Source organism: Oxyura jamaicensis, chromosome 2, assembly GCF_011077185.1.
Source record: "Oxyura jamaicensis isolate SHBP4307 breed ruddy duck chromosome 2, BPBGC_Ojam_1.0, whole genome shotgun sequence".
Classification (NCBI taxonomy): Eukaryota; Metazoa; Chordata; class Aves; order Anseriformes; family Anatidae; genus Oxyura; species Oxyura jamaicensis.
Window position 1 is genome coordinate 14,510,231 of NC_048894.1, and position 13,760 is coordinate 14,523,990.

The 13,760-nt window shown below is 37.4% G+C and overlaps 1 protein-coding gene across 29 annotated transcripts in view; it reads left to right on the forward strand.

The window, feature by feature from the left end:
• Positions 1-13,760, forward strand: part of PARD3 (par-3 family cell polarity regulator) — a 444,355-nt gene that overhangs the window by 289,363 nt on the left and 141,232 nt on the right. For 26 of the 29 annotated variants that reach the window (XM_035319147.1, XM_035319169.1, XM_035319161.1 and 23 more), the window contains 3 exons: positions 326-370; positions 6,717-6,944; positions 12,802-13,018. In XM_035319147.1, the coding sequence (XP_035175038.1) occupies positions 326-370; positions 6,717-6,944; positions 12,802-13,018 (490 nt within the window). The remainder of the gene's footprint in view (positions 1-325; positions 371-6,716; positions 6,945-12,801; positions 13,019-13,760) is intronic. The other 3 variants (XM_035319156.1, XM_035319157.1, XM_035319170.1) reach the window with 1 other exon arrangement.

Sequence of the window (13,760 nt, forward strand, 5' to 3'; positions counted from 1 at the left end):
CAATCCCTAATTCACCAACTTCTTCAGAGGACAGTAAGGTTGGTGGCATTGACTTGTCTTGACTAGTTGCGATGTGCTAACGTGTAAATAACATATTGTACCTGCCTGTGATGTGAACACGACTGACATTGCATGAAGGTTACTTGTTTGCTGCCATTTCTATCCAGAATGTTTGCTTACTGTTACAGTTTATATGCATGAAGGATGACATTGCTAAGGCCCCCCTAACTTGAAAAAAAAAATACAAAAAAATAAAAGGAATGTTGGATGCATGTGGGGCATGGGCACTAACTGGGCTAACCGTTATACATTTACCTTTTAACAGTAGCTGACGAGACTAAGCTCAGTACAATGGATGACCAGAAAACAGGTAAGAATTGACAGTAAGGCTGTTGCTATAGAAACCTTGGTCAAAGCAGCTTACCACAATTACAGAACTGCCAATCAAATTGCATGAAAACATGAATATTCCAGTACTTGCATGGCTGCTCTCTATTGTTGTGAATAATCAAGTCATAGAGAAAAAGAAAATTCTCTATAGAGATAAGTATCTAGGGTAGTACATTCAAGCAGGTCATATAGCTGGCTGTAGGTAGACACCTGTTTCTGCACTCTGAACTCATGAATATTCGCAGCTGTCTTGATTTTTGTCGTTCAGTGAAATCTTGGAAAATCTTCCCCTCGCTTCAAACTCAGAGTAATGTTGTAGAAGAGTCGAATGTTTGGCTTGCAGTGCTAACACAGTGCTTGAAAAGAATTACTTTAATTCCAAAATTGCTATCTTTGCCTTAAGTGGTCATCAGATAGATGTTGTGAGTTGAACGGAGGATTATTATTACAAGTCGATTTGCTTTTCGAACTGAAATCGGAGCAGTGTAACAGAACAAAAGAATATGTAAATAGAATATTTTCTACATACGATAGATTGTAACACTTCACACAATGATAATGAGAAATAGCTTTCAAAGCATATTTTTTATTAGTAATTAAAATAATGCACCAGCTGCAATTATTAGCCTTTATGATTTATTAATACAAGTTAGCTTTTGACCTTTGGAATGCTGTTTTAATTAGGCTAGATCCAGAGGACACCATAACATTACTTAGCTCTAATTAGGAACAATTCACCTTTTAAACCTGACAATATTATTTATTTTAGCATGATTTGGGGAGCAGGGCATTCCACGCAGAATTTATGATTAATAATTCACAACTGCATCTCTGTTTAACGACACTTTACAACATGAGTAGGAACATTGAGAAGCTGTAACTAATCAATTGACTGCATGATATTTTGTATTAAATCAGCTAAAACTTCAAGCTCTTAAAATGTTGTAGAATATGGCCATAAACTTGCAACCTTACAAATTGAGTATGAATAAAAAAATAGCATTATTGAATGTTTTGAAAGATTAGGGCCATCAGAATGTATGAATTGTGTTAATGGTTATGGTAAGAAACAGAGCTTGGGAACTGCCTTCACCATGAGCACTATTCACAGAAAAAGAACTTACAGATCAAACACAAATCACTTGTAAATAATTCTTCATTTACTTATTAGCCTGCTTATTGGAATGGGATGTGATAACAATGATGTAAATCCTGTGTTTTAGCAAAATATGATGCTTAGGTTTAAAAGTGCACAGTGCTTTTGGTTGTATCAACAGAGTGTAGTTTTTCTATATGTGTGACACCTGGATTAAATTCCAAAAAGAGACACGTCAGACAACTTGGGTGAACGAGCGTGACCGTAACCATCTGGACTAAGCAGTTACATATTTTGTGCACAGCAAGCTCAGTGGCTGGAAAGAAGGGGAAAAAAAACACACCACACCTTTGACTGTACTTTTTAAAATTTATTTTGTGTGCTTTTAACCAGGTCTAGTATGTAAACACTGCATTTCTCCCATTACTGAAGATGGATGTGGTTTTTAAACAAACCACTTACTGCAATTTGGCTGAAAAATCATCTGGTATAAGAAAAAAATACATCATATGTGTGGTGAACTATGATTTGATGAACTGTAGAAGCCAGACAAATTCAGCATATATTTACTTTAAAGAAAAATAAAAACAAACACTGTTGCAGTCAAAGTTGGGTTTAATAGTATTAGCTGTGAAGTAGGGTGTAGAACTCAGCAGCCCTAGTACCTGTAATAGATTTTTAATTATTTTTCTTTCTGTAGTTCACTTGAAGTGCCTAATCCTTGCAGTGTTTATAGTTCATTCTGCAGGTTAGAAGTATATTCAGTAGCAATTGAGCATGGCTCATTTATTGAGTCCCAGCCATGCTATAGGTCTAGCAGGTTGTTTTTTTCTTTTTTTCATGTCCACAGTGAGAAAAGGCCAAAACACTCTCTCTCAAACCAAACAACAGCAAACAAACAAGCAAAACCAACACAGAAAGTGTATTTAAATTATTTATTTTTACAGGATGCTTTTAAAGTAAACTTTTATTGAATGGAAACAAAGCTGAAATACTTTCAATGCAGTTACTTGTTCTAGTCTTCCCCTGCCCCCCTTCCAGCAAAAAATGTTACTCTTTTTGTATGAATTGAACCAGAAATAGAAGAATTTATCAAATCGAATGTAGCAGATGTTAGTAAATTCAAAAATAGACTAATGTCCTTTAAGAAAGTGCTTAAAAGTAGACTTTGTGCCTTTGCAAAACTGCTTTAATCAAATAGAGGGAAGTTTTTGACGTCACTGGTAGCATTTAACCTAAGAGTTAGTAAAAATAATGTTGCAGAAAGAAACAAAAGTATAATTTAAAATCATTTAAAGGGAAGTGCTTTTATAGCACTAAAAAATACTTTTATAGCTTTTAAAAATAGTCACCGAAGGAAGCCTCCTACATCCTTTAACACCAGACTTTTTGCCTTTGCAATTCGCCCATGCAGACTTGTGGCACCATATAAATACTTAACGTAAGATTACAGAGGTGGGAGCATCGTGAGTTGTTAAACAGTCAGTGCAACAGAAAAAAAGGGGCTTGGAGCAGGGAGCATCACGTAGGTTTAATGTGGTCTGTGAGTATTAGATGTCTCATTGGATCTGTGTGTGCGGTGAAGCCCTGCGGTGCCTGTGCCACGTGAGAGCCCGTGCCTGCAACGCCCGAAGGTCGTGCATGAGCAGAGGGTGCTGCATGGTCTGGAGAGCAAGGCTTGGCGTTATCCCCAGGGACTGGCCGGCTGAGACACGAGGGTGGCGGTGCATGCCTGGTGGGCAGGAGCTTGGGATGGCGTGAGCATGTCATAGAGCCCGTGCGAGATGGGTATGGGTGTGTGGCACGTAGAGGAGAGCAGTGTGGATGAACGTGTAAGCAGCGTGCAGGGAGGCTGCGCACGCGGTAGGATTTATGGATGGGGTGCTTCTGTGTTGCAGATGGCTGAATCCACCTCAAAGGGGGGATTATTTGTTAATAAAATTGTTGGAAAGGAAAATTTTGATTAGCTGCAAATTTTAAAAAATGATAAAAGAACCCCTTTCATCCCTCAGTCATATAAAGATGCTTTAGGTAGATGTGTCCTTTCTTTCTTTCTTTCTTTCTTTCTTTCTTTTTATTTTTCTGTTTCAAATTCTGCTGTCAAAATAGAACTCAGCAGATAATATTTCTGATGATTACCACCAGCACTGTAAAGTCTAGAAGAAAATGCTGACATTTTTGTATTTAGAATACAAGGTTTTGATGTGACTCATAAATTTTAAACAAAATGCATCTTAAAGAAAGTTTGCAGTTTCTCAATGGATTATAAATAAACAGCTCACTTTCTGCCTAGTGAATTCTAGTAATAAATTCTGAACTCACGCAATTTACAGAGGCGTAACCATATATTTTGAAAATAGTAGACTTGCTATGAAGTGGCCATAGAAGCTGGTGAAGGTATTGAAATACGCATAGCTTTACGATCACAGTGCTTAAACTGCTTGTGTAATGACATTTTCCTCTTTCAAATTCTGCAACCTGTCCACATTTGTGTTCATGACCACCCAAGTTCAATAAATATTCGTATCATTTCTGTAATTCGTTATTAGTTTTACAGTACTGAAGGAACATTAGGTCATATCCCATCTAGCTTTTCCTTTGGGAAAGCACAACTTACATAAATACTGTTCTCACAAAGATCTGTATTGGGTAGCAGGAAATGGAATTTTTTCTGATGTTCTTTATGAACATAAATGGGCATATAAATGCTTGCTTTATAATTACTGTTTACAAAAAGAGCCACTCGGTAATTAGGAAAAGATATATGAGCATTTCATTTAGAATGTTGCAAAGCAGAATCTGGAGTAAGGAAGTTTACAGTAAGTTGCCATGTAAGAGGATACCCTTTCCCTTTGTATATGAAATTGAATCTGTCAAACAGCTGGTTTATATAGGATTGTCCTGTCTCTTCTTTTTTTTTTTTTCCCTTCAAAATGTTGCATTCATTTTTTTTTTTTTCCTGTCTTGTGGATTGTTTTTATCAAAACACAATCCCAAAAAGTAAAAAACCAAAATCTCATTTGTTGTGTACTGCAGGCTTTAGTGGGGGACCAGCCATTTGTGACATATGTTAGGAAATGGACAGTTTTATAGGCATTGCCCAAGTTGAAGCTCTTTCACTTGGTATAGTGTTCTATTAGACTTCAGGCCATGTTCAAAACTTGGGGGAACCTGGACTGCAGTTTGTTTGCACAGCTGGGAAGCCATCAAACATCCTTGTCCCAGCTGCCTGCTCTTGCTCACCCCAGCAGCTGCTCTGTGCCCCCAGCTATCCTCATGACCCTCAGCCTCCAACAAACGGGCTGTGAGCGAGAGGGTGGCTTCTTCTGCGAGATGTGAGTTCATCAAGATGAAATTTTGAATTTGGTGGGATGTGTTTGTTTGCATCTGAGGGTGAAAACAGCAGGACCCCAGACTTCTGGAGGAACCAAACTGTGGGAATTCTCCAGACCTGTGAAGAAGGATTGTTGTTTTGTTTCTGTTTATAAATTCATCTCAAAAGTAGGGCAGCTGAAAGGGAATTCTTTGACAGCTGCTGCTTGAATCTATTTGATCTAAGGGATTTTATTTTAACTTAGTTGTTCAGACTCTTAATAGATGAGTGGAAAATGAAAGCATTTGTCACCTTGCTCAACCTAACACCGAGCTAGCAAAAAACATGGAGAGGACCTGCCGTGCTGCTTTTCTGTAGGTCCTGCACCCCTCTTCCCACTTCCATCCTGCACCAGCCAGCACTGATGAGAGAAACTGTTATTAGTGCTATTCCTCCTCCCCCTTCCCCTTCCCAATTTAAGGTAACTTCACATAACGTTGTCGCAGAGCTGCCACAGAGACTCTCTCCTCCCTTCTAACACCTAGCAGAACAGAAATCTATCCCAGAGCTTTATATTATTCTGATGTAAATACTTTAAAAAGATAACTCGTTTACTGCATCATTCACACTGGACCTTGCTTACAAACATACTGTTCATTGGTTTGTTGGTCCTGTTCAGTGCTTGGCTCTGTCTCCTGGAGCTGCCTGGCTCTGAACAAGTCACTTGATCTTTCTGTACCTCTGTCAGATGAGGATGGTGACTGGACCCATCCCCAGGGACTTCTGTGGTGCCACAGCACCCTTCTCTGTTCAGCTCCCTTCAGGTTAAGAAAAAAGTGAGGGTTCAGATCTCATAACTTCAGGAAATTTGGCTGGGAAGGTCATGACCTCCTCTTTCTACAAATCCTATAGAAGAGCTGGCCAGGACTATTCTGCACTTCTAAACAAAATCGCTCTAAATAAACACAGTGAATTTTTATTTATCTATTTATTGCCTGATAGATCTCTCTCCATTTTAACTGTGAGATCCAACTGTGCAATTGTCAGCACTGTGAGCGTGTGTATCTAAAAACAGAAGCTAGACATTTAGTCCTCAAAGCCAAGAAGACAAGTCTGGATAGGGAAGGAGTTTTGCAGAATACTGGCTAGGGCTTTCTTGGCACTCCTCTGAGCGTGCAGCAGTGATAAGAGCTGCCCTCAGCCCCAGCTGTAGGGCTGCCCAAGCACCAACCTGCTCACTGCCAGGAATGTGTTTCTTTTCCAGCTGGGTAGCTGATATTGCCTGACTAATTGGGTCCTATCCACAGATTTTTTTAAACAAATTCACAAAATCCCAGCAAGTCAACTGGTATTTCTCAGAAGTATTTCATTATGAAATAGTTAGCATTTTGATGTGAGTCTTTAAAACTCAATTAAAACCAAACAACACGTTCCTTGAAGCCAGAAGTTGGGGTACTTTGCAAGAATGTTACTCTAAACACAATAGGATTCATGCCCAGAATATGCTCTCAGTTGCTAGTACAGATGAAATTCTCTGCTCTAAACAAAAAATAATTAATAGCTTTGTCTGATGCAGTTAGATATGTATCTGTTGTTTTCATGAGCTGTGTTTTCAAAGCCCTATGATTACTTTATCATTCAAATTGTTAAAATAATAGTAATAGATGTTGGTATCTTTTCACTAATTTGAAAAGCCAGACGTTGCTAACACTGTCGGTTTCGTTGACTATAACTCGACATACTCATTCACTTCTGAGACCAACAAATCTGCAGAGAATTCCCTACAGATTATTGAGAGATGATGTGAATAATGTTAAGTGTGTCCCCAAAGACTTTCACAATGGATATGCATAACCAAGCATGCAGTTCTCTACACTAATTCTAATTACTTTCTTTTTTCTTCCCTAAATCACTAAGGTTCCCCAACCAGAGATGTGGGGCCTTCATTAGGTCTGAAGAAATCCAGCTCATTAGAAAGCCTGCAGACAGCAGTTGCTGAGGTGACTCTGAATGGCGATATTCCCTTCCACCGCCCACGCCCACGAATTATCCGAGGACGAGGCTGCAATGAAAGCTTCAGAGCTGCCATAGACAAATCATATGATAAACCTGTAGCAGATGATGATGATGAAGGCATGGAAACTCGTAAGTAAACTATTGTTATACATGAAGAATGTTAACAATATAGGTTAATCCTTTAGAAGGTGATTAAAAGTGATAGAAGATTATCCTAGGGTTTTAAAAGTATAGAACTAACTTCTCTTCATGGCTTTGTTCAGGCTTTTGCCCTTCATATGCATTAACAGATTGCAACACTCTGCAGCTTCCTTCCTTCCTAAAACAAGGAAATAAGATTATTAGGATTATGTTTACTTAAATTACTTACTATGATTTTTTTTTCTAAGACAGCTAATTAATTTACTGATGTAAATTAGAAACATTTTACGCAGAAAGAAAAAGAAACACTGAATTAATGTTACAAGAATATGTGCATCTAACTTAGAAATGGTACATTTGTAGTGTCTGGGGGAAAAAAAAGAAATCACTGTCCTTTAATTAGAATGAGTAAGGCTGGCAGATCTAATAAAATATAAAGTTAATGATCAGCTATTACCCACCCTAATGGGCATTCATTTACATTTTCAGTTCTTTAACCCGAAGTATGACCCAACATGTGGAGAATGTCATTAACATAAAAGAATCACTTCAAAGCTAACCTTATCATTATTGAACTATGTAAGAATGGGCTGGTAAAATGACAACTCATATTGAATGAAAATAGTGTGAATGGTAAATTACCTCAATCAGGGGTTGTGTTAAAATTATTGAATTTTTAACCTTCATGTTGTACTAGTTTTGACTTGTCACACACCAGCAGATTATTTTTTTTTTCATTAACCTGCAGCTAGTTAGTAGTTTATGAATGAAGAAGATATTTAGGAAGCTGAAGTGGTAAAATATTTAGCCTGAATATTAACAGAAAAAGCTTGAAATGAGATTTTTCACTCTCTTTTTAATTTTTTTTTACTTTCATAAAATCTTTTTCAGAAGCGTCATTCTGTAATATTCTGTTGTAAGCTACTTGTGTAGTCACTCCTTCTTTTTAAACACTTCTGTTGTTTTTCTTTAAATGTGTCTGTTTCTAAAAGTGTTCTGAGACTGGAAGGGCGGTCATTTTGCCAGTCACTTTTCTCAAAGGTAGTTATGGACAGAATTAATTCTGCTTCCCTTTCCCAGCACCTAGCAATTTCACGCAGCAGTGAGGCTAAATACTGGTCTGGTGCTGTTGGCTGTCAATCTATTCCTGGCCAGTAGAAGAACAGGTATGAGAAAATGTGTAGTGATCCCGATCATTCTCCCAAACGGCATGCCTCTGGTCTTCTGGGACACAAGACAGCATTTTTCTAAAGGGCCATGTTTGTTGTGAGCCAACTGAGTAATATCTTGTTTTGAGGCATTAAATATCTAGGGCTTATCCAGAAGTTACACATGACAGCAAAACTTATCAGGAAAGACTTTCTAGGTGAGTACAGGTTTATGAGATTACTGCAAGAGGTTTTGAGCTTATTGATACAACACACAGAGTGGAGAGGAACTGTTTGATGGCCTTTGTGTCCTTTGCATGGGAGTAGTGGAAATCAGGCAAACCCCTCTGGCTGAAAGTGAAATGCCATGGGATGAGTCTTTGTCCTTATTTCCTCATGGATGAAGAATTCTGGCACTGATGGACCAAGAGCCATCTTGGTATTATGGGAGAGCCAGAGTGAGATTGTTCTCAAATCCCATATGGTAAGGAAGGGCTGAACGAAGTGTGACCTAGGTGTTTGCATAGTACCACACATTCTGTTGAAGTTGCATGTGTTTTAATAGCTTCCATATATTACGATAAAACATCTAAATAGTAATCCAGAAACTGCCAGGGTAATAGAAGCAGACAAGTAGCAAAGCAAATGCAGGACGTGGCTGGACACAGTTCAGTCAGGAATAGCACAGAAGGCCCTCTAGGTTTTCTCTTCTGATGGTGGCCCCGGGAGCTTAAGAGCTGGCCCAGCCATATGGGGGCTGGGATCAGCTCAAAATACTAGGTCTACAGTACTGAGGTCTGTCTTTTTGGGAACATGTCTATGTTGAAACCAACTGCAGTCCCCTCCACTTTGTGTAAATTCTATGTGGCTTCAGCTTCCAGAGAATTTGCCAAGTGTTGTCTTCAGCTGGAAAAAGCCTGGACACCTTTGAATACATAGAAGTTGATTTAACAATCTGGTACTAATGTGACTAATGTCTCACTGCTGCCATAATGACATGGCATAAGTTGCTTTTTTTTTTTAAATTGCATTTAATTATTCCGTAATTGTTTGAAATTAAAATGTGGCTTTCTGGCATTATAAAACCCAGGCAAACATGTTGGTGGTCAATTTGCTGATGCCCTTGAGGTTGGATTCATTTGCTTTACTTGATATTTTTCCCAAGTATTTCTCCAAATGTTTCAGTGCTGAGTGCTTTTTTTCTTCCAGACATTGACCCTCTTTGGAATAGCAAATAATAGCACTGCAATATATTTTATAGAATAATTCTTAACACGTCATCACCCTATATAAGAAAGCCATATAAATACAGGTAGCATATGTAGCAGAGGGGCTAACTCTCATCTAAGTGTACTTGCTGTCCTTGGAAAAAAGATGTTATTAAATTACTAGATGCGGGTTGAAAATCAAATCGCTGTGTCCAGTTCCAGGACAACATTTTAAGAAGTATTTGAGAAGATTGGTATGAATTTTAATCTCTGTAAAGAAGTAATATTTGTGGAAAGGTGTGGGTGTTTAGCTTTTACAGATCATTTTGCCTGATTTTCTTTTTTTTTTTTTTTTCTTCCTTTTTTCCTCCTTAATACTTGAAATAGCTGACTAAAAGCAAAATGTTTATCTTTAGTGACTTGAATGAGAACAGGGCATTTGGACTGGGAGAGATCGGCAAAGCTTTCTAATCTTTTGTTGAATCTTAATTGCTAGAATCTACGGCTGTATTAAATATCACAATAAGAGGCCTGGAAGCTTAGTGGCAAAATAGCTTCACATTAAGTAGCTTTGATTCCTCATGTGCATCTTTTCCATTTTCAGGCCTAATTAGGAGAATAGCGTCATAATACCTGTTTGTGTAGATCTCTTCAGTGCAGCGTGGTTCATGAAATGACACTAGTTTTCAGTTTAATTGATGTTTAAAGTATACTCCAATTTATTTTTTTGGCTTCAGCATCATGAATAGGGAGGAGAGGGGAATAGGAGGCTGCAGAAAAAGAAGGAAGGAAGTAACAGCACCAAAGCTAATGCGTTCTGCGTCTTGTGGCAACCTAATGTCATTACTTCAACTGAGCAAAAATTAGAAGTTTCGTTTGTAGCCTGGGCTTGAATTTTTAATTAGCAGCATTTGCATTTATTCTAAACACTAGTAATTAGGTGTATGTTAATTGCAGAATGACTGTTCTGCATAAAAGTGAAACAAGTTTCTTCATATCGTGCCTTTTTAAGAAAACTGGAAATCTATTTACTCCACTAGAGTCACCAGTGTTTGTTTCGAGAGAACAGGCATCCTAGTTCACACCACTCGTTCTAAGCTTTTGAGTTAACTGCGAGCAAAATGTGTGTGATAGACAAATATTTATTGTAGCACAACTGTGGAAAGGAGGCAATATTATCTCCATAGAAGATGCAAAACAATAAGAGGAAGCATTGTTATGACAAGTTGCTCAGCAACTCAGCATAGCACAATACACTCAATACATATTTAGGATTAAAATAATGTATTGTCATTTGAATATGAACAACCATAGGACAAAATATATTCATCTTTGAAATTCTAGAAATTCTAGAAATGAAGTACCAAGTAAACATTTGACTTCAGAATTTGCCAGATTTTTAATTTTTAATTTTACTAATTATAATCATTTGCAAGTACAATAATTTAAATGTCTACTTGGTTTAATGGGAACAGATTGTAGCTATAAATTAACATGCAAAAAATTAGCATCTCTAGTCCAAAGTGGTTTTCCAATACTCTTTTAATAATAATAAAATAACATCCCAAACTTTGACTAAAAACACTTCTGCCAAAAAAAGTACACGTACAGCTAGTACACAGACATATATAGGAAATGCCTATTAGTTTTCTAAAATAAAATTATCCAAACATTAAATCTGTGCCTACAATTGAGAAGTTGTGTCATCTACCTAATTCATAGCAGTCCTGAGGATAAATTAATAAGAATTTGGGGGTCTTTTTTTTATTATTTATTTTCATATTTTTTTTTCTCCTTGCTGGTGATTTGTAATTCAGAGTATGTAATTCAGAGCTGAGATTCAAAAATAGTTATTAATGTTGATATTTATCTGATATGGTATGTTTTATGGTATGTTTTTCTTAAAATATATTTATACGATCTTCCAGGGTTGGGGAATATAGAAATCTTTGGATCCTTGCTGAGCAAGTATTCAGTCTATTGGACAGGTCTGTGTATTATAATATTAGAGTATAAACAGTATTTTCCAGGCAAGTATCTGAGAGAGAGAAGATAGAATATTGAGTGGCTTTCAGCTAGTGATTTGTAGACTTTTCAGGTTCAGTGAATTACTAGTAAGGTGAATATGAAAGATGACTAAGAAAAACAAATTTATATTCTACAGTACTCTATGTATGAGAAATTTCTGAAAAATTAGACACTTCCATTGGCTGTAGGGGAGTCGCTGAGGTCTACAAATAATAGTACTGTTAGGATTAATAATAATAATAATAAACATATATTATAATAATAATAAACATGTGCTAAATTAAAAAGTGATTCTATTTTCCCTCTATGTCATGGCAATTTCCAAATCTTTTTGGCTATTAAAAAAAAAAAAAGTTTACTTCACATATGCTGAACATATGTAAAGCAAAACTTTATTTTCCAACCTCTACTGCCAAAAGTTGTTTGGAGCCTCTTAGAGCTACAGGAAACAGTACAAAGTATGCACCTGTGATCCTAATTGCTGCTTTATGCTGTATGTTGGAAGATGGTGTAGCCTTGCTTTTAATGTGATGATAGAACATGTTAGAGCTCCTGGGAGATCACAGCTTGACTCTAAGCTAAGTCAGAATGGCTGCAGGATTCTAACTCCTGTGCTTGACATATTTTATTTCTCTCTCACTAAACTACTGGGGGAGTTTTCAGTTTCTGATTGGATTGTTTCTTTTGGTCATTTCTATTTCAGGCTTTCTACGATACATGTAGTCTGTTTAAATTTAACCTTGGGTATACTCTAGGATTTTCTGGGTCTTGTTCTTGGATTGGAAACAGAGAAGAATCATATTAGTGGCTCGTAAAATGCTTTGCTTGTCGCGCTGGGTGGAATCTCTCCACCTGAGCCTCCCAAGCTGCTCCATCGCAAGCGGTACCACTGCTATGGAAGAATAAAAGCCATGATGCATGATGTGCTTTACACTTCTGCAGGAAATGAAGTAGTGCAAGAAAACCATTATAGTATTTGTAGCAGAAGAAAAAGTCTATTAAGGCTTCTGTTGAGGGTTAACAGTCCTTAATGACTTTCATATTTTTATGGGAGTATTACTAAGAATTTACTGACAGGGCATGCTGCACTGCTGCTGTTTCTTGCAGACATTTCTGAAGCTCTCTTCAACTGATTTAGATGGTGAAACCAAAGGGTCCAATTTACATCACTTTAATAATCCTCCCTATTAATCTATATGTTATTCAGAGTACCCACAAAGCATGAATCAAGTTTTCAGAGTGTTCTGCAGAGGTGAATTCCTTGTCTTTAACATTTCATGTAATAGTACACAGGGGCATTCCAAGAGAAACCCAAATCAGCACATACTGATTTTGGAAAAGAATGGGAGTATTTTATGTTTGTGCATATAACCTGCTTGAAAATAGATTATGTATTATGCCAAAAAACTGCCTTTATTATTAGTTGTTATCCCACTGATGTTTCTCAATTTGTACTTTCAGTGGAGGAAGACACAGAGGAAAGCTCAAGATCTGGTAGAGAATCTGTGTCTACAGCAAGTGACCAGCCATCCCACTCATTGGAGAGACAGATGAATGGAAGCCAAGATAAAGGTGACAGAAAAAAGGCTGGAAAGGAAAAGAAGAAAGATCGAGATAAAGAGAAGGATAAAATTAAGGCAAAGAAAGGAATGCTGAAAGGCTTAGGAGACATGTTCAGGTAGGTCCTTTGCAATCAAATATGAGAATGCGTTATAAAATGCAACTTTGTCTTTTAGGTGAAGCTTTTATATTGTAACTGTTTCCTGAGGCTGTATTTTACTAGAAAAACACATGCACAACTTATTTAGGCATATCTCTCAGTTTCTGAGTTTATGAAAAGTGTCATGAAAGGAAAGCAGCTCAGAATGGAAGAAAAGCTGCTGGCTATGGTGGGCTAACGGGACTGCAAAGGAAAAATGGGTTTTAAGCATTCAAGCTGCCTGGTCTGTAAAAGTGTTGTTGGTGATGTCTAAGTAGTGCACATATCCCTTGACAGATCAAATTTTTTCATCCTTTGTTTTTTTCTTCTTAACCTAGTTCTTTACGTGTTACTAAATGTGTGGGTATTTTTGCTTTACTGTTAAGCTGTTTGGTGTCATGGAGGTAAGATGGGAAAGAGATGAATCAGTTTGAGAATGCAAACAGCAGGCTCGTCTCAAGGAAATCAGGATCTAAATAAGATTGGGTGCTCTGTGAATCCACAGTCTGGAGTAGGGGTCAGTGTAAGACCTGATTTTTACCAAGTACGGAATTTTTTGAAGGGAGTCGTCTCTCGAGCAGACATAAGTGATCTGAAAAGAGCAGACTGCTGAGGGACACCCTGCTGTTTTGGGTAAATGGTGAAACATGACAAGCACCTTTGAGCACTTGTGGGAAGGGGTGAGAGAGTAAGAAAATAAGTCTTTCTTTTAGCTAGCTAA